The sequence below is a fragment of the Chlamydotis macqueenii genome, chromosome 22 (assembly GCF_036417535.1).
Source record: "Chlamydotis macqueenii isolate bChlMac1 chromosome 22, bChlMac1.mat, whole genome shotgun sequence".
Classification (NCBI taxonomy): Eukaryota; Metazoa; Chordata; class Aves; order Otidiformes; family Otididae; genus Chlamydotis; species Chlamydotis macqueenii.
The window spans coordinates 1,242,511-1,262,301 of NC_141577.1; the positions used below are offsets into that span (position 1 = coordinate 1,242,511).

At 63.1% G+C, this 19,791-nt stretch overlaps 1 protein-coding gene across 1 annotated transcript in view; it reads right to left on the minus strand.

Annotated features, from left to right (window-relative positions):
- The window catches only part of LOC104484119 (microtubule-actin cross-linking factor 1, isoforms 1/2/3/4/5), a 136,169-nt gene that overhangs the window by 105,216 nt on the left and 11,162 nt on the right, over positions 1–19,791 (minus strand). The window contains exons 2-3 of the mRNA XM_086764783.1: positions 2,298–2,359; positions 1,102–1,191 (exon numbers count right to left, since the gene is read on the minus strand). Of these exons, the coding sequence (XP_086620909.1) occupies positions 1,102–1,191; positions 2,298–2,359 (152 nt within the window). The remainder of the gene's footprint in view (positions 1–1,101; positions 1,192–2,297; positions 2,360–19,791) is intronic.

Here is a 19,791-nt window from a genome sequence, read left to right on the forward strand (position 1 = left end):
GCTGCACTGGACTATCTGGCGGCACTCCAGTGTCCACCACGATTATGCTGCGGCCGGGGCCAACTCAACCTACTTCTTCATCATCATCATCTTCCTCCTCACGCTCTTCGCTGCTCGCACGGCACCAGGCCGGTGCTCTCACCAGGCGAAGGCTCCTCTGAGCTGGCGGCTCTACTTGCTAACGAGGAGGGGAGGGACAGCGGCGACGGGAGGGTGACACAACAGGGAAACAGAATGGAAACCAAAATGCAACACCCAGGTGAAAGGAAAACCAGGAGAGCAGGGATGAAGGTGGCCGGATCCCTGGCACAGCCCGGGCTCCAGCACGGAAATTTCCCCCCGGCTTTGAAAGCCGAAGAGAAGGAAGCTGTCTGGATCACAAATAGCTCCATCCAATTTTCCAGCCCCCACAAAAAAGGATTTGGCACTTTGGGAGGGTAACGGAGGGAGCGGGGAGATCTTCGCCCAGATCCTATTTTAGGGAAAAGCTAAAAATTCCTGCTGTGCCACCCTGCTGCAGCAACCAGGATCTTCCCGGAGCGCAGTGAAGGTGTCAGTCTGAGGAGGAGGAGGAGGAAGGAGGGGGGCTCCACGATGCTCAAGATGCAGGAAGAGGTTTGCACGAAACCAACTGCTACAAACCCAGCTCGTGAGGAGCCCAGCACGGGGCAGGAGCAGGAGCGTGCCTCCCGACAGATCTGAGCTAAACTGCTGGGCACGCTGTCGCAGGAACAGCCAACGCCGCTGTTCTTCGCTATTTTAAACAGGCAGCCAAATCTAGAGGGTGAAGGCGCGTACGCTCTCCCGAAAAGAGGGCTCTCCCCAGGGCACCGCGAGCCAGCGGCTTTAACCGCACCCTTCGCTGGTACCCGAGAGGCCAGCCTGGGGAGGGCAAGTCGGGGTGAAAACAAATAAAATAACAATAATAAAAATAATAGTAATTAAAAAAAAGACACACATCTGAAAAAAAAACTATGGCATAAGAAATGATGGTTGATGGCTGGGGGCGGAGGGGAGGAGAGGGAGGATGGAGGGGAGCGGGGGGAGGACGGAGGGGAGCGGGGGGGGCAACAGCGCTGCTGCCCGGCCGCGGGCACTCACCAGCTTCACTCCCGACAGCACTTCCAGCAGGGAGATGAGGTTGTGCCCGTCGCGCAGGTCTTCATAGAGGTCGTTGATGTGCTTGCGCACCTGCGGGGAGGGGGAAGGGCCTCAGGGGTCTGCTCGCCTCCCTCCGAGCCAGTGTTTGCAAGCAGACCCCTCCCTGCGAGCCGCGTGGGTTTAAAATGGTTATTCCAGAACCCTCGCTAAGGGAAGCGGCCTCCTGCTTCCCAAATGACCTGGCAGAAGCGGCTGCCAATTTCACGCGTGAAATCCAACGTTAAACTATCCGTGCTGCAGGCGAGCCTGTAACACCGCACCCAGAGCTCTGCAGAAAGGGTCACTCGGTCCTGAAGCACGGGTTTAATTGCTTCCGCTACCCGACGGCATCTCCCGAAACACGGCGCACTGCTCCCCCCGAGAGCGGAGGGGCTCTGGCCATGGGCAGCCCCTCCACCTGCGCTCGCCCCGGCCACCAGCCCTTGCCCTGGCTGTTCCTTGGCTGGCAACCTCCAGACGTTTTCCCACAGCAGCCTCAAGATTTTCTCTTTTTTTCTCTCCTGTGTAAGATTTATCAAGTAGCCAAAAAGCTTGACACAGAGGTTTGCAAAGCTGGCAGGAAAGTACAGCTGGGACACAATGCCCAAATGACTTTTTATTCTTTTTTTTTTTGGCAAATGGAGAATTAACTGAACAACATCTGGCATCAACCAAGAAAAGCAGGAGGCATCCTGCAGCGCGATGTTAACCCTGCTCAGCTACCAAAGCATCTCCCCCCACGTACTCTGGGGCTCCTCTCCGTGCCGAAGCGTCCCTCGAAAGGCAAAAAAGCCCGGTCACCCTGGCAGGGGGCACACGGAGGGAGCTGGGACCCCCCCCCCTTCACCCCAGCTGCCCGCAGCCACAGCGGGAGGACGCACAAGCCTGGGGTTAAGGCAAGGACGGGGTGCGGAGAAGGTGAATGCAATAAAAAGGGCCACGTGCTGATGTTACAGTGCCCTCCAAAGGCGCCGGCACACTTCCACGGCCACCATCTCTGCCACATGAACACTCAAATCCAGTGCAAAAATTCCCAGACAAAAAACCAAAACAAAACAAAACAAAGAAAAATTTTAAGAAGGCATTTATCTGCCAGTCCTGAGACGGACCAGGCAAACAGATGGTCGTTTAACCGGCCCTAAAATAAATGATCTTACCTTCATCAAGTGTTTATTGACCCATTTAGTGAAGGTTTTCTTTTGGACTCTGTCCCGTTCATCTGCCAAAAGAAGACAAAAGCTCTGGGTCAGCGTTTCTCATGCAGAAACTCAAATGACTTTGAAATGAGGGGAAGAGACAGGGGGATCGCCACCCGTGCCAGGGCCGTCGGCCGCGTCCTGCGCCCGCGCAGGGGAACAGAGGCCGCCCATCCCCGGGTCAGCGCGGGCCAGGGCCCCTCACGGGGCTCCGACGCCTCGCTCGGGCATCCACACACCGCTTTTGGGGGAGAACAGCGTTATCTGAATAAAAGCAGCGCGGATGACCGGGATGGGTACAGCTGCAGCTGGCAGCTGAAACCCCATAGTGTTTCCCTCAGCCAGGACCCCCGTGCCTCCTTGGCTCCCCGGGAGGCAGGCGGGGTTTGCTCCAGCCCCCCGGCTTTAGGAGGGCGCCCCCCTGCCCTGCGCTCTCCCGGGAGGTTTAACGCATTACATATACCCCCCGGTGTCCCCGGCAGGACTCCGCAGGCACCAGCAGCCTGTGCAATTAGCAGCTTATTCCGCCGCTGTATTTTTGGTTCATTGGATTGTCGGGATTTAACGTTTATTTCCGTCCCACGGCACAGCCGAGAGCGCCCTGGCCAGACGCTGGCAGCTCGGAACGCCGCTGGGACAAGGTGATGACCCGGGTCCCATCCCCAGGGGTCCCAGTCCCCGGGGAGCCACAGGGGCGGCCGCCAGCTCCACGGGGTGACGGGACGGGAGACTCGTGGTGATGCCACGCAGCAATGAGGGGTGGGGGAGCTGCCAACAGGCTTTGCCCTGCCTGCTCTTGGTGTAAAAAGTAACATCGTGTGAAAAACAACGGCAAACGGGGCGAAAGGAGAGGGTATGAGATGGGGCTGCACTGCTGGAGGGTCCCATGGGGCGCAGGGAAGGACCGCTCAGCCCCCGCGTCCCCATGCCCACGCAGTGAGGAGGGCTCAGGGCACCCCCAGCAGCCAGCCCCGTGCCAAAGGGGGTCGCCCGGTTTTAACACCACCATCTCGGAGGAAAGAGTGCGACTCGGTACCGACCCCAAGCTCACCAGCGGTCCCTGTCCGGCCCAGGGGCTCCCTGGGACAGAGAGGGAAAGGCCGAGCTCTGCTGCCCCCAGACATCCCTTCGACACCACGGTCCCCCAGGCAGAAGCACTCCTTGCTTTGGTTTTAAGCCAAAAATCAAGAGAAGGGAGAAAACCAGCATCTCGTGGCCAGGGCTCCGCACCCACGCTGTGTGTCCTGCCCAGATGGCCCCACGTCCCCCTTCCCGGGGTGGGGGTGTCACTGGGGGTCCCTGCACCGGCCGGGCAGCCACGGCCCCAGGGGCCCTCGCGAAAACCTCCCCACGTCTCAGCCCACGCAGAATTGAAAGCACCATCCAACATCCCTCCTCCTCCTCATCCACCCCACAGCTTCTCCCACCCACAAGCACCGCAGGAAAGGACGCGGCACGCCACCGGCACGCCGCCTCCCGTGTCCCGCTCCGTCCCCCAGCCAAGGCACGTAACCAGGCGCCGAAAACTGTCCCCTGGTTCAACTACGGCCACCCTCGCTCCCCACCCTGCCGGGCTCTGGCCCCAGCGCGGCTCCCCAGGACAACGTGGCCCAGCCACGGAGCTGCCGCCTGCGATAGGAAGCCATGTCACCCCCACGTGTTTTAGGGACCTTTCCCTCACTCAACCCCCTGCACCCCAAGTCACAGTGCCGGGTCCCTTCCCAACCCCAGCGCTAACTCGGGGTGCACAAAGCTCGAGCCGGACCCCAGCCACGGCGCAGGGCAGCGGCGCGGTGGGGCCTGCGCGCGGGGGTACTAACCGATGCAGCACATCCGGCACACCAGGCAGGCGCTCAGCCGCCTCCTCTCCGCGGGGAGATGCCGCCTCTCCATCACCCGAGCCCGGGACGGGCAGCGCTGCGTCCCAGCCGAGCACCGGCGGCTGCTTACCAGCTCCTGGGGAAGGGTCTTCCGGCAGCAGCACCCGCTCGCTGACCTTGGCCGCAGCGGGAGCGGGTGGGTGACTTGGAGGGCGCAGCTCCTCCCACCGCACCACTTCCTACACCCGCAGCCCCTGGCCCGGGCATCGGCCGCTCCTCCTCCGCGCCATCGCCGCAAACCCCGCCGCGACGCCAACGGCCGCTTCGCCCGCCTTTCCCCTGCTCCTCATGCTTCTCCAGCTGCCAGCCAGCAAAATCCTCACCGTCCCGTGGTCCCACCAGCGGGCAAAGCCGCTTGGAAAGCTCCCAGCAAGGAAGGACGGAGTCGCTCCCTCCTGCAAGTGAGCATGAAGCGGCGCAGAGCGCGATAAAGAGCGTGGCGCAGCTCGCGGCGGCGGTGGCACAAATCCGGGGGGCTGGGGGCGTGGGTGCGAGCTGGCCCCGCGGAGCCGGGCACTGCCCCGCTGGCAGGCGCTTGGCTTGTTTTCCTTCAGCTTGTTTTCCAGTTAATTGCGCTGGGGACGGGAGGGACAATGCCAGGCTGTTCTCCCCGCTGCCGCCTGCCCGCTCGCAGCTTCTTCCCAAATCATTTCCCGGGTCTGCAGCGCCAGAGCCGGGACCCAGCCGCAGCCCCGCTCGGCACGCAGGGAGATAACGGGGGCCCCCTTATCACCACCTCTCTTCCTTTTCTTCTAAATATAATCCCCTCGCAGACCTTCTGCCGGCAGACACCCCGCCGCCCCGGCCGGGAGGGTGAGAGGAGCCGGGCTGCTGCCGGGCGGGAGCGCGTCCCCGAGCATCGCAGGGAGCACGCGGGGACGGGGTCACATCACCAAGTCCCACGCGGAAAGGTCGCAGCCAGGCACCTCGGATGCCAGATCCAAGGGGTGCCCATGTGCCAGCAACTCTTCAACGCATTCCCTCTTCCCATCTCCTGCAGAAATTTTGATTTTTCTTCCTTTCTTTCGCCCCGTCTCATCGCCTTTGGGTGGTTCCTGGGCTCTAACCAGATTACACCTCCCCACCCGCACCCGCGCTGTCGTCCGAGTTAATCATAATGCCCGTTACTGCTTACTAACGATATTAAAGCATTGCAAGCTTAGCTTTCCCTGGCTGATCTTTCCCAGGGCCACCCTCACGGGCAACTTGTTGCAGCCCCTCCATGCCCACCCTCTCCGCTGCCTAGCAGGGGTTCACCAGCCCCAGTTCACGGGCCTTCGCGCCGCACAACCATTCGACGGTTTCCAGCGTCGCCGACACTATCAGAGCAGCACGGATGCTTCCAGCTGCGAAGCGCTCTCTGAGCTGCTGCGTTCCCAAGGCAGGTAAGACTCGCAGAGACGAAAACCCAGACAAGCCAGGCGACAACCCGGCCCGAGCCCAGCTGAGAGGCAGCCGTGCCGCCCCCGTCCCCATCCCGCCCAGGCAGAGCCCAGCCTGGGGTGCAGGGACCACTGCGGGACAGCCCGGGAGGGCTCCGAAACCTGTTCCCCAGCGCGAGCGGGGAGCCGGGATCAGCTGCCTGCATCTCGGGTCCAAAGCTCTGCAGGACCACGCGTGCCATGTAATCCCCCCCCCACCTCCTCTCCCCCACCCCACACCAGAGCACAGCCCACTGCATTCCCAGAAACCAGGACCCCAAAGGCACCGGCTGCCCTCCCCCTCGGCAGCAGGAATCCCCAGCAGAGCGGCCAGAAGCAGCAAGGACCACGGAGCGGAAGCGACCACCCGAGGGGAAGGGGGGTTTGGAGGTTTTTCCCCGCTGCTGGTCCCCCAAGCCAGGGGGAACGAGGAAAACCATCCCAGGTCACAGCTGGTTTCCAGCTGCCCAAAACCAGGCCGAGCATGGGAAGAAACACTCGCCATCGTCACTGGGAGGGCTCCCGCCGGCACCGGGTGCCGGAGACCCTCCCGCCACCACCACAGCGCCCTGCCCAGACATCTCTCCGCCGCCGTCTGCCCGCGGCAGCCTCCGTCCTGGCAGCCCGCCTGTCCCCGGCAGCTCCCAACACGCCGGGCCGGGAGCTGCCGCTCCCCCCAGGATCCCTCCTCCACCATGGCCGACCTCGCTCGCTGTGAGGCTCCGTCACCGCTCACCTCCTCCTGTTGCTGCTGCGAGAGCCCGCTCCCAGCCCCGGGCGCTGGCGGGACGGAGGGGCCGGGATCAGGCTCTCCAGTGCTCCCCCTTTGCCATGCTCAGGATGGAGCCGGGGGTTTCAGCGTCCCCCACCACCTCCCTCAGCCTCTCCTGCCGGAATGAAGTCTGGAAGCAGCTCCCGAGCTTTCTGCTCCTGCTCGTTAATTCCTGCTCCAGCTGAAGGAACATGGGAGATGTCAGCCGGGGCGCTGCGCTGGCCGAGCTCGTGGAGATCCGGAGGACGTCCCCGAGCCCTCGGCGTGAAAGCGGCTCTGTGCAAACAGCGGGAGCCCGCCGTGGGGTGAACGAGGGTTTCGCTACGTATAAATGCCTAGAAACAAATTTTTAAAGTGTTGGAACCCATCGCTTTCACTTTGAACTCCTTCAAGGCCAGCAAAGAATGTGAATGCGCTTTTTTTTGTTGTTTTTTTTTTTTAACATGGTACTTTTAAGAAGGAGGACCACGCAAGAAAGCCGGCTGCCTCAGGAGCACGGGGTGTTTAAAATGTGCCGGCTGCCAGCTCCCAAGCTGACATAATCCATCACGACAGAGCCAACCGGGCAGGATTTACAGAGCTTCCTGAAGCACCAAGAGGACACGGCGTCTGATTCAGCCCGGAAGAATGCACAGGAGATACCTGCCACGCAAAACCACCTGGCACCCAGCCGTTTACGGAGGGAGACACCTGAGAAGCAGCGATGCAAAGGAGAGCCGGGCAGCGCTCAGCAAGCTGGACGAGCATCGCAGGGCTACGAAACCCCCTGCGCGATGACCCCCGTCTTGCAGGACGCTGCGCCTGCGGCGGGGTATGGCCTGACCTTCGCTGGGAAGGAGGGATGAGGAAAAACAGATACTGAACGTACTTGCTGCTCGCAATGCTTGCACCGGGATTTTTTTTTCCAAAAGGGACGGATTTCTGCGGGGTGACGCAGTGGGTCGGCGCGGCACGGGGGCAAGGAGCTGGGAGCAGGCCGTCGCGCTGGGAAGCGGCCGGGAGGTCCCTAAGACGGAGGCGAGCACGGGGCCGCACAACGCTGCCCGCACCACGCTGCCCGCACCCTGCGATTCATTACGCGGACAAGGGACGGGTCAACGGCGGGAATCGCAGCAAGGCTGGGTTTAGTGGGCAACAGGGCACATTTCTGCACGGTTGTGCAACTCAGCCTCAATATCCCTCTCCTGGTAGTTTTGGGGAAGGAAGGAGGAAGCGTATCCCAAATAAATATTTGGGGAAAGGTCCCTGCGCACTGCCCGGGCTCCGCAGTCCCGCTCCTTCACATGGAAAAAGAGAAAGAAAAGGGGGAATCAGTCACGGATGTGGGGAAAAGGCCCCGCACGGAAGCACAGGAGAGAACAAGCCCTGCTACAAAAAGAAAAAAAAAAAAAGAGGGAGGAATAAAAACAAACAAATCCCAGGAGGAAGAGACTGGGACAGAGGAGAAGTTACTGAGTCCTCATCCGGAGCCCGGAGCTACGGCACATCCCCGTAACAAATCCTCGCCCTCCTCGGGACGCGGTCATGTGCAAGCCCTATTTTGGGAAACTGAGGCAGGGTCAGCCCCAGCTGCCCGCGCCAGGCCGGAGGAGCTCCCAGGGCCGCGTCCTGCCGCTGCTGGCGGCGGCGGCCCCAGACACACTGTCACGGCGAGGGGCGGGAGGGACGCCCGCCTGCGCTGGGGCAGGAGCGGGGAGGCACAACACCAGCCATGTGTCACGGGCTCGAGACAAAACGCAGCCTCGTCCCGAGCGAGAACCCCCCCATCCCAACCACCTCCACCCACCGCATGCCCCGGGAATGGGTGGCGAGACCAAATTTCGGCGCTGAAACCTCCGCCCCTGCCCCGGCGCGGGGACCAGGGCCACCATTCAGATCCCCGCCGCCGCGTCCTCCTCCCTCCTCCCCGCCGGCCGCGTCCGTCCCTGCCCACGCCGCTGCCACGGCTCTCGGGGAGGGAAAACAAGCCGTGACCCTCGCCGGCAGCACGCCGGCCATCTTAGCAGCTCCCCTCCGCGGGGGCCGCCCCTACCTTCTCTGCTCCGGCTCCTCCAGTACAGGACGCCGGCGATGCCCAGGACGTGGCTGAGGACAAAGGCGGCGGGAGGCAGATAGGAGCTCTCCGAAAGAGGCATCGTCCCCTACTCCTGGCCCGCTATCCGGAGCCCGGATCCCAATTTCTTTCTCCTGAAGCTGCCGCTGCTGGAGCCCGGCATCGCCGGGAGGGCGACGGGACGGGACGGGGCGGGGGGGGGGGCGAGCTGCTGCCTGCAGAAACTTCTGAAACTTCCTGCCTGCGCCTCTGCCTCCAGCTGGCTGCGTCCGCGTCCTCCCCGAGCTGGCAGGGCTCAGGGACAGCCAGCGTCGCCAGGACGGGGCCAGGGAGATTTGGGAGCTACAGCGCGGGGGGGGGGGGGGTGGGGGGTGGGTAGAGGGAGAAAGCGAGCGTCAGGCCAGCTCAAACATCTTTTCTCGGCATTCATGCGGCCAAACTTCGTCCCTCCCCGCTTCGAGGGGGAGAGACGTCATCTCCTCGATTTCCATTCCCAGCCCCGCTGGAAGGTCGCGCTGCGGTTTCGGCGAGAGCAGCTGCTGCGCCGGCATCGCTGCCGCATCCCGCTCCTCACGGGGGCTCGGGAGCCACACAAGACCCTGCCCCCCGCAGCGGGTGCCAGCCAGCAGCCCGGCCCAGCGTCCCCTGCCCGCAGACTGCCCGTGATGCCGACACACTGAGGGCAGCCAGGACGGACGTGGCCGGGAGATGCAGGCAGAGCTTCGGGAGCGATCGAGCGGCTGCTGCTGGGGGCTCGGTACCCCGGGCTGGAGCCAGCACCAGGAAACCTCTGCCCAGCACGAGGGGAAAAAGCGAAGGTGATCAGTTTTGGGCTCCTGCAAGTGGGGTACCCGTCATTTCCCCTCGCTCTCCCGGATGCCCAGAGATAAATGCATTAACGGCCAGCGTGCCCCCAGAGCCTGGGGGAACACCCACAAAAGATGCTCTGACACGCGAAGGTTCGTCCACCTCCCAGCCCCTCCTGCCACCGGCATCGCACCGCACACGGCAAGACCGCGCCGCCCGACCGGGTTTATTAACGGTGAGCACCGTGCCAGGCGGTGCTCGGGCAGTTTCGCTTCTCTTCAGAACCGTTTCCAGCAGCGGAGACGCAGCAACAGCACAGGGAAACCGAGAGCAGCAAGCCTTGCAGCGGCTCGACCGTTACATCCCTGGCCTATTTGTCATTTAACCACAAGCAAACCGGGCGGAGAGGCTCCTCACAAAGCCTGGTTTTGCTTCCATCGTGTGCCGGGTCCCCCGCCAGCTCCTGGGGAAAGAGACTTGCTTGTGGACAGCAAGCCGTGCAGAATGAAACGCTCCTTTTTTGCCTTCAACTTCCCAGAAGGGCCCAGACAAGAGCGGTCTGTCCCGCTGCGGCGCTCAAAGGGGAAAGCCGTCAGGGTGAGGACGGCACGCGGCAGCCCTGCCAAACCTCACCCGGCTCAGGCTTCGCTCCCGGAGAGATCGGGAGTCCAGGCTCGCACGCGGCCAGCGCCGGACCGGCTGCCACCCAGCAGCATCGGCTCCGCAGCGTGGGACGGCGAAAACACGCGAACTCTGGGTGTCACCAGAGCGGAGATTTACGTTATATTTATATGTTACATTGCTCCCCGAACAGCCACAAGCTGGCCGGGCCCACCAAGAAACCACCCTATCACGTAAAACGCGATGGACCCAACCGCTGTACCGCTCCACGGGGGACCTGTGCCACCCGCGACCCCCTCACGCCGTCCGGGCTGACGAGACGGCCGACAGTGAACAGAGCGTGCTACCCCGGGGCTCGGCGCTGTTGCAAAAGATTTTCCAGAGCTTCAGCCCTGCCCGGATGAAAAATATCCCGGCATAGTTTTCACCTAAAGCAATCTGCTTTCTGTTACCCACCGGCAGGCACGAGGCCACCATAAATGGCCCCCGTTCGTGCCCTACACGGCGGACGGCGGCTGCTCCTGGGGCTGGGATTTGCCAGTGGAAAAGGCTCCGGGAAGCAGGAGCTGTTTTTTCCAATTCCCTCGCCCCGGCTGCACCCATGGGGGCTCGGCCGCTTCTGTTCTTCCTGGGTGCTGCACGCGTAGAGAGGCCGATAAAATGGACGGAGCGCTGCCAGCTCTTGAGGAAAAGAAACTCTTTATATATAGTTAGAAATATATATAATCATGTAGAAACATACCTATGTTTATATATATAAAAATAATGTATATTTACGCCTATAAATACATCCCTTCCCTGCACCAGGACACCCCAGTGGTCCCCCACTCCCTCCCACCCAGTTTAACGCCGCTACCCAGTTTCATTTCTGCGCTCCCCTTGCCGGCGCACGCGGGGCACGAGCCGACCCGGCCGCCCCTCGCCGTTGCAGGAAGCCGATAAGGGCGGCAGGAGCAGGCGGGCGCGGGGAGCTAACGGTGGGTTTCAGGGCGGCCCGTTTGGTTTCGGGGGACCACCCAGCCCCGGATGCAGCCATCAGCCTGAGGCCATCCCCCCTCCATCCGCCATGGAAACCGCCCCGCGCACCCGAAACACAAACAGCTCGGTTTAGCTCCTTGCAAGGCGGCTCCTTCAGCTGCAACCGTCGCCTTGGCCCGGAAAGGAAAGGGGTGGGGAGGGGACACGCGTCACCCGCCCGCCCCGGAATTTGGGGAGCGGAGATGCCTTCCCTTCCCACAGGGGGGAGGGGGGCTTGGGGGCCCCCTTTTTGCAAGGCACCCCACTTTTTCCATCACCCAAAGCGGTGTTACCCCCACTGTCGCCCCCTCTCCCCCCCCAGTGTCTCGCCTGGCTTTCAGGACACCCCACGGGACGGTTTTGGGTTCACGGGCTGCCCCGGCCCCCCCGGCGCTCCGGCCGGGCCTCTCACCCGCAGCTGAGTCACCCCTGGCTGCGGACAAGCGTTTCGCGGGGCCGATCCCCCCCCCGCCGTACCATGCGCCTCCCCGGTGAGTAATGCTCAGGCGACGCGGCCTCGCCGCACTGCCGGCTCCGGCATCTCCTTATATGACTGGGGAAGCTGCCGGGCCGCGGCGCGCGGGAGCCGGACACGGCACGCGCTGCCCCAGCTCCGCTCAGGAGGCGCTGGCACCCCGGCATCGGGGTGGGCGATGGCGTGGGGACACTTCTGCACCTCCGGGGTGCTGTGGCCTCCCGGGAGGCAGCCGAGGCCCCAGGGACACCGGTCCCAGCCCGGGAGGTGGCAGCCAGGTGGCACTGTCGAAACGCCGAAGCGGGCAGCGCTGGATGGCGCTGGGAACGGGGGCCAGAGCCAGAGCTGGCACCCAGCTGCACCATCGCCGGGCGAAGCATCCCTCCAGGGCTCCCCTGCGCCCATGGCAGCTGGGGTGCTCGCCAGTGTCCCCCCCGGCAAGCCCACCCAAGTCCCCTCCATCACCCGCAGCGGGCGCTGCTGGACATGGAAGTGGGCGCGAGCACACCAGATGACCTGCGTGGTTTTACAGAGGGGCTTTCAACAGGCAGTGGGGTCACCCCACGGCAGGCAGGGGTCACCCCACGGCGGGCAGGGGTCACCCCGCTCCCCATGGCGGGGAAAAGGGCACACCCGGCAGCGGTGCTAAGCACGCACAAACTCATGACCGCGGTGCAGGAGCCAGGTTTCCTGCTGTTCTTCCCCTGCAATGCTTTCCCCTTTCCGCTGTTTTTTCCTCCTTTCTGGGAGCTTCGAGGGCAAATCTCGGTCACTGAGGGCCAGCAGCTGAGAACTGCTGAGGTAGGGAAGGGGACGCCGGGGTTTGGATCAGGGATGCCCGGTAAATCGCAGACACGGATTACCCGCTGCTCCCGGCATGGCCCCGGGGACCGGTCCCACTCCAGAGCAGGGCGAGGAGCCCATTTTGGCCTCCCCAGGGCTGGACGGGGACCACAGTGCTCAAGCAAAGCCCTGACCCCACGCCGGGGGCCGAGCGCGTGCCCCACTGCTGCTCCCCCCTAGACCACAGCTTCTCCCCCTGCAAAACCCAGAGAAACCCGCGGCATCGCGCCCACCTCGCAAACGCCAACGCCGCTGCGGGCGGAAGGACAGACAGCCAGCGGGGCGCATCCCTGGCTGCCGAGCGCATCCCCACGTGCCGGCGCGCCCCGTTTTGCCGGCAAGCACAGGCAGGGCCCCGGTGGGGCGCGGGGGCTCGCTCCACCCTGCCCACGGCGCCAGGAGCCATGGGAAAGGAAAGCAAGAACAAAGATGCCATTTCGTGTGAGCCGGGCTATTAAAAACAAGGTGGAACGAAGCAGGTCAAGCTCCCAGCGCTGCTCGGCGCATCCCTACGAGACGAGCTCCTCCGCTTCGAAGAGAAAAACCCCTCTCCTCCTGCCGCTGAGTCACGGGCCCGTGCGTGCACGGGCAGAGCCGCCGAGCCCCTCGCCATCCGGCGGGCCCCCACGCCGGGCCCTGCCCGCACGCCTCCGGCTCCTGGCAGAGCGGGCGCATTCCCCACGTTCAACGTTTCCTTCTGGCTTTCATCATCCCGAGAGCGGCCGCGGCCCTGCCAGGAGGGACAGGGACAAGCCCGGTCCCACACCGGCCCCTCAGCATCACCGCCAAACCCCAGGGCTGCAAAAGGTCTGAAAAAAATTGGGACTGGGAAAGCTCCCGGGCAGCACCGTTCCTCGTGGCCCTGGAAAAAACAACCTCCCAAACCCTGGTTTTTGTGCAAACGGCAGTTTTGGCCTGAGACAGGTGTCTGTGCCGCAGCTCCGAATGCTCCATCATCACCCCCCGTGTTTGCGCGGGGAATTTGGGGGGCTCGCGCTGGGCAATCTGGTTCAGCCCAGGGTTGGGGGGGTTTGTCCCGCACCAGCTCCTTCCAGACCAGTACGTGCACCGAGGGCAGCACAAGTGAATATTTAACTGCAAACCTCTAGCAGAGCAGCTGCCCACACTGCCAAAGGTCGGCCGGACGCGGCAAAGCGAGGGGAGAGGGAAGGGGGCTGCGCGGACCCCCCCGCCGCCATCGGTGTAAAATCTGAGTGCTGAGGAACCGCAGGAAGGAAGCGCTGATGATAAGAGCAGCGATGTTCCCATTTCTAGCAGACGTCTGGGCACCAAAATAAGAATTGAAACTTAAAAAAAAAAAAAAAAAAAAAAAAAAGAAAAATGAAAAAATGACTTCCCTTCCCATGGCAGAGCCGCCCCTGCATAGACAGCGCTGCTTCGGGGGGCCGCAGGACAGGACCCCGAGGATCCCCTCACCCCTGGGACGCAGAGGGCAGAGGTAGGACGGGTCGAGGTGAAGCTGGAAGCAAACATCGCTCCTGCCAGTTTTCATCCTGCAAAGCAAACAGCTGAGCTGGGCCGCCACCTGCTCACGGCTTAATCACTCCCCAGCCGCGCGGCTCGTGTCAGCTCCCGTGCCCGGGCAGGAGCAGCGGCAATCCCCCCGCAGTTACGGGGTCTACGGGAATGCGGCATCCAAACTGGTGCCGTCCAGGGGGACTGACTCAGACGGGACGGATGGAGCCAACAGGAGGACTCTCCAAGGCCTCAAGAAACTCCAAAGTGACCCAAAAGGAGAGCGTTTCCCTTCACAGCACCAGCGGGGAGCTGTGCGTCCCCGGATCCCCCAGCTCCCGCAGGACGGAGAGCCGATGGCGTCGCCAGGGCACCGGCACGGAGCTCCAGCCTCTGTTCCGTGGTGGGGCTCGCTGTGGTTCCCCAGATCCAGCACCTTTCCTAGGGGCATCTGCAGCCGTCAGCACTGCCGGTCCTGCAGTTACCTCCCCTCTGTACGTCCCCAGAAGTGACCCCAAAGCCCCCCTCTCCTGCAACACAGAGCGCGGCGGATCCCCGCGTGCAGCCGGGGCCACGTGTGCGCGATGCCACCCCAGACACGTCTCATCGCGACCCTCTCAACGCCGCCCAGGCGTTTTGACCCTCCCTCTCGGCAGGAAACCAAGCACGTCGCGCTGAAGAGGTGGCGAGGGTGATCTCACCGCTCCTTTCCCGGTGTTAAACTCCCACCCATCCACCCGCCCGGCAGCCTCCCGGGATGACTGTCGAGGCCGTCGCTTTTTTTGCTGACACAGCAGTTCAGGCATGATTTCATCGCTTCCCGCTTCTCAGAAGCCTCCCCTGGTTCGTCACCCCCTCTGAGGACGCTGGCAGGGAGCCGTACCACGCTTACTCATTAAACGATGCCATGAAACTCACAGCCACGCGCTCTGGGCTCCGGGAAAGCGCCGAATCGCACCGAGCTGGCACCGACTCGGCGGCATCGCCCTGCAAGGAGAGGGCAGGAGGCAGCAGGGGACGGGGACAGGCAGCGGACTGGTGCCGGGGCACAAACAAAAGCCGCACATTGGGAGGCAGATGGCCAAGCGGCGAGGGCAGCTCTCGATGCACGTGGAGCTGATGGGTAGGGAGGAAGGCAGTGCCAGAGGCGAGGAGGATGGGGATGAGGATGAGGAACGGCAAAGGTCTCCCAGCAGAAGACACTGCAGCTTTGGGGGAGCGAGCAGCATCATCCCAGCTCTGGGCGCAGAGGAAGGCTCGCTCGCACACCCACGTGCAAGAGGGCGAACACGTCTGCACGCTTCCCAGGGCCTGTGCTGACACGGCGGGGTGGCACCTTTGCCAGACCGGGGGAGGAGGAGGAAGGCGATGCCATCTCCAGGTCCCTCCCTGCCCTGCCGACCGCGGGGACAACACCGCGCACCTCCAGAGAGCCGCTGGGGAAACACTGGCTCCGAAATTCCCAGCACGCCCCACCAGCACCTCCGCAGAGAGAAAGCCATGCAAAACCAAACCAACTCAAATAAAAGCCACCAAAAAAATCCCGTCACAAGATTTGTTGGAAGCGCCGGCACAGGCGAGCGGCCCAAGCCCTGGCCGCGTCCTGCATCCACTCCCACTGGGGCCGAGCACCAGTAAACACCCCAAATCCTGGAAAAATCCCCCAGATGAAGTCCCAGGCTCTGGTCTCTCTCGGAGGAGCCGGACCCCACGGAGGGGTGGCCGGCTGGGGCTCTGAGCTGCGCCTCGGCACGGCACAGCCCTGGGGATCCAGGGGGATCCGGGTCAGAGCCGCGCAGCCGCAGCAGCGGGATCGCCGCCGGCCGCTCAAGGCCAAGCTTTGCACTTCCCTAAGCCGCTGCTGTGGGAGCAGGAAAGCCGGGGGGCGGAGGGATCGCCGGCATCAAAACTCCTTTTCTGCTGGCTAACAAAAGGCCCGGTGTCTCCGCAGAGAGACTTGTTATTCCAACGCCAACCAAAGGCTGCTTGGCAGCGGGAGGAATGGGAAAACGTTAGGCTGGTGGGAACTGGCTGTGCTTTGTTCGGGGCGCGCTTGGGCGCTGTGTTTGCACAGGCTCCACGCAGCCGCTCGCGGGGGCCATCAGGGCCAGGCGCTCGTCCGCTGAGCTGCACGGGCACGGCTGTGCCGACGGCCCCCCGCTTCGGAAGCCCTGGCCCCGCTCCCCGTGAACAGGGATGCAAAGGAGTGAGGGGAAAGACAAGGGGAAGAACAGGCCAAGCGTGCGCCCCAAGCTGCTGGGAGGAGGCCGTGTCCCACGCTTCTGCTGCCTTCAGGCCCCCAGTTGTGCCCCACAAAGCAGCCCAGGGTTCGACCAGTCTCACCACGCTGCAAACACGAGGACAAGCGGGACCCCCGGCCCCCCGGACAGGAGATGTGCAAAGCCCCGTCCTGGAAATGGAGGCTGAAGAGGAGCACACAAGCGATTTTCTCTTGTTTTCCGCTGCAAATGGAGGGCAGGCAGGCACCCTGAGCCCTGATCTCATTAGATGTCCCAAACTAAGCAGCGTGAAACCTGATTAGCGCCGCACCGGAGGCGGGCAGAGAGGTGGCAGCCTGTTCTGCGCCCTTCGACCGAAGATGAGGGGTTCCAGCTCCCCACGGAACGGGGGCAGCCAGAGCTCCCTCCTCACGGCACCCTGTGCCTGCCGGGATGGGGGTGCGGCCCCGGTCCTTCCACGCCTGCTGGCCTGGAGCACGAAGGCTCCCGGGGATCACGCCCGCGAGCTCAGCCACGGCTTTACTCACAGCTGCGCCATGATGCTTCATCCCCGCCACCAGCTCCCAGCCGGGCCAGCCTTGGCGTGCAGCAGCAGGGAAGAATTTGGGATTAAAAATCAATAAAAAAAACCAAACAGGGGAAGGCAGGAGCCTGAAACCTCTGTTCCCTAGAGACGTACTCTCCTGCAGAGAAACTTAATCCCCACTAAAGACCAAATGAAATAATCCAGTTGCTAACATCGCTCTGCCTGCTTCGTTCAAGCGCCAGCGCAGCACCAGATCTGCTGGGTCCCACCAGCCCGGCCAAGCCCATCAGATGCTCTCAGGAGGGCTCAGCTGGACCTTCCTGGGGCAAAAAACAGCCCTGGCACCGTGAGGCTGTGGTGGGAGAGCCGTAAATCTCCGCAGATCCTCAGTTAAGGCACAGCCTGCAGTTCCCCCCAGCCAGCCGTGCTCCCCGGGTTGGCCGTGCTGGAGGAGGAGCACCCACCCTTCTCCAGGAGCAGCCGGCCACGTCCTCCTCCCCGTGCGCGGGGAGATGTGGCCAGGACAGCCACACGCCGGAGGAACCGAAACCCTCCGGGGCCTCCACCCGTGACGGCCAGGGCAGATGGTGGCTCTGGATCTCTTATCGTGTCCAGCCACCTTGGGCAGCGTCGCCCCGCTGCTCCTCGGGGAAGCCATCACATGACGGGACGAAAGCAAACGGCGACGGGGACGCACGGGGACAAGCTGTGGCACTGCTCCAGCGCCAGCCCCGCCGCACGCTGCTCCTGCCTCCCGCTCCGATCCCCTAGCTCATTACTCTAAAAACCCCTTTTTTTAATCGCAGCAACCCAGCAGAGCCGGGCGCATGCACGCTGCGGAGGTGGTAAGAACAGGCACGGACCCACTCGCGGGGAAAATCTGAGCCCGGTTCCCCTGGGACACACGGCAGCGGCAGGGTCAGATGAAGCCAGGAGATCAGCCGGCGCGCACAGGAGAAGGCCGAGATGATGCTGGATCTTATCCGCCTGCCAAGCAAGCAACAAACTCTTTAGAAAGTGAAACCAGCCATCCTCATGCCGCCGGTGAAATTAACCCAGCAATAAATTTGTAATCAAATGGGCTTCCTGAGCCGAGCCCGAAGCCCTCGTCACCTCGCGGCTGCCACGGCTGCTGCCCCGGGAAACTCGAGATGGAAACTGTGTGGAAAGGCCAGGTGATCCCGAACCCACCGGGGCGGCAGCCGCTGGGGCAGGGTCCATCCCGGAGCAGCATCCTTTGTCCCTGGCACGGAGCGGGGGAGCTGGCAGGGCCTCCCAGCCCCATCCCAGTGGGGTGGGCACGGGGGACCGGGATGCTCTCCAAGTCCTTCGGGGGCTGACAGCGATGGATGCTGGCACGGCGCCGGGGGTCAGGGGCATGGACTCACGCTCCGACATTTACATATGAAATGCTCCCAGCTCCAATATCCACTGCGCCTCCGCCTCCCCGGGGAGATGAACAGAGATGGGGGGGAAGAGGGGAAAGAAACCTCTCCAGCAATAAAACCCGCCTTTCCCCCAGCTTTGTCCAGCCCTGCGGCTCGGGGGCAGGCTGGCCGGGGCTGCGTTCAGTGCCGAAGAGCACGCTTAGCTCCACGGCAAACGCCGAACCACCACAGCGAGGGCTCCGGCACATCCAGCTCCGCATCGGCGGGCATGGCAGAGCCAACCATAACCGCCTGCAAAGGCGGGCGGCCCTTCTGCACTCAAATGCCTCGGGGAAGCCCGCCAGCAATGTGAAAAGGGTGAAAGAGCCGTCTCGCCTCCCTCGAGCATCCCCTGCCCGCGCCGCGGTTTCCTCCATCTCCCTGCCTGCGCCGCTAAAGCCGCAAAGGGCTGCGGTACCCGCGGCTGCGGACAGCCAGCGAGTCGGCATCGCTCCAGCGAGAGGCAGCAAAACAGACCCAAAACTGCGGATTTGGCTTCTTGGGAACATGCCACCCGTGGTTTCGTGTTCTCCTTACAGGCTTGCGAGAGCGGAGAGAGAAAGTGCCGGGATACGGGAGCCGGCGCAGGCGGCCAGCGCTCCCAGTAGGGCTCTGGGCAGCACCTGGGGAGGGGAAGGCTGCCAGATCAGCTCCTGCAGCCAGTCACCTTGTAAACGCCGTTAACAGCGACAGCTCGGCTCCTCGGCACCTCGTTGTCGTGGGCAGGCGGGGAATTCACCCAGCTGCAGCCGGAGACGGGGCCTGAAACCCCTGCGCGGGCGCAGGCGCTTCAGCAGCAGCCCCAAAACGCAGAGAGGGGGTCACCAGCACCCAAATCTTGTGCCCGACAGTGCCGAGGGGCTGCAGATGGGGTGCACAAGCGTGGCCGTGAGACAGAGCCGGCCACCACGGCGCTGGGGGCTCCTTTCACGTTGATCCCCAGTGCCAGCTGCAGCGAGGCTCAGGAAAAATTTATGACAGACACCACGCCAGCACAAGAAAGTGAATTATATTACTGCCGGACGCGATAACTCAGGGCAGCTGTCAGCCGCAGAGCTGCGGGATTAACCCTTCGCGGCAGCCCCGGCAGCGGCACGGGAGGGCAGGGAGGCTGCCAGCCCGGCTGGTGACAACTCCCTTGGCTCCCTGCTAAATTAAACATCGAACGGATTCACCTTTGTTAGACGGCGGGATCAGCTGGCAGAGCCCAGCCGCGCCGAGGCAGCGCTGTAAAAAGGGGCGAGGCACTGGGAGGGTTATGAGACAGGCGATGGCATCCTGGCTGCCTCCTGCTTCCCTCTCCACCGTCCTTCTAGCAGGTGAATCCCTTGTCCCAGAGCAAAAAGCTGCTCTGACAGCAGGGAGGAGAAGGAAAAAAAAAAAAAAAAGAAAGAAAAGGGGGAAAAAGCAAGGGAAGCATCTGCTGCCATAGCTGGAATGCAGGTAAAGTGAGCTGCCCTCCCCGCGCCCGCAGCCGGGCTCGCTGCCTGCAGCGGTGGGGACAACGGCCGCCAGCCTCCAGCCACCTGCCAGGGGCCGGCCCAGCACGATCGGGTGTCGCAGCCGGCTCTCCGGGGACAGCCTGCGAGGAGAGAGAGGGCAAGGCATCGGGAAAGGGGTTTGGAGAGAAGAGCAGGGGGGAGGAAGGAAAAAATAAAAATAAAAATAAAAAAAAAAGCACTGATCCGCACCCGGGTGCCACTGTGCACCCACAGCCAGCGGGACCCACGCAGGCGAAAGCGCCCTCCCCAGAGCCAGACCGACCCCGACCCGCAGGAGCGGGAGGCAATCCGTTCCGTTTCACAGGATTTGGAGCTCCGTTTCTTTTCCAGTTGCTATTTGCAAAGCAGCTGCCCCTGCCTCCCTGCGCTGCTTACGGGGCTGGGTCAGCCGCTGC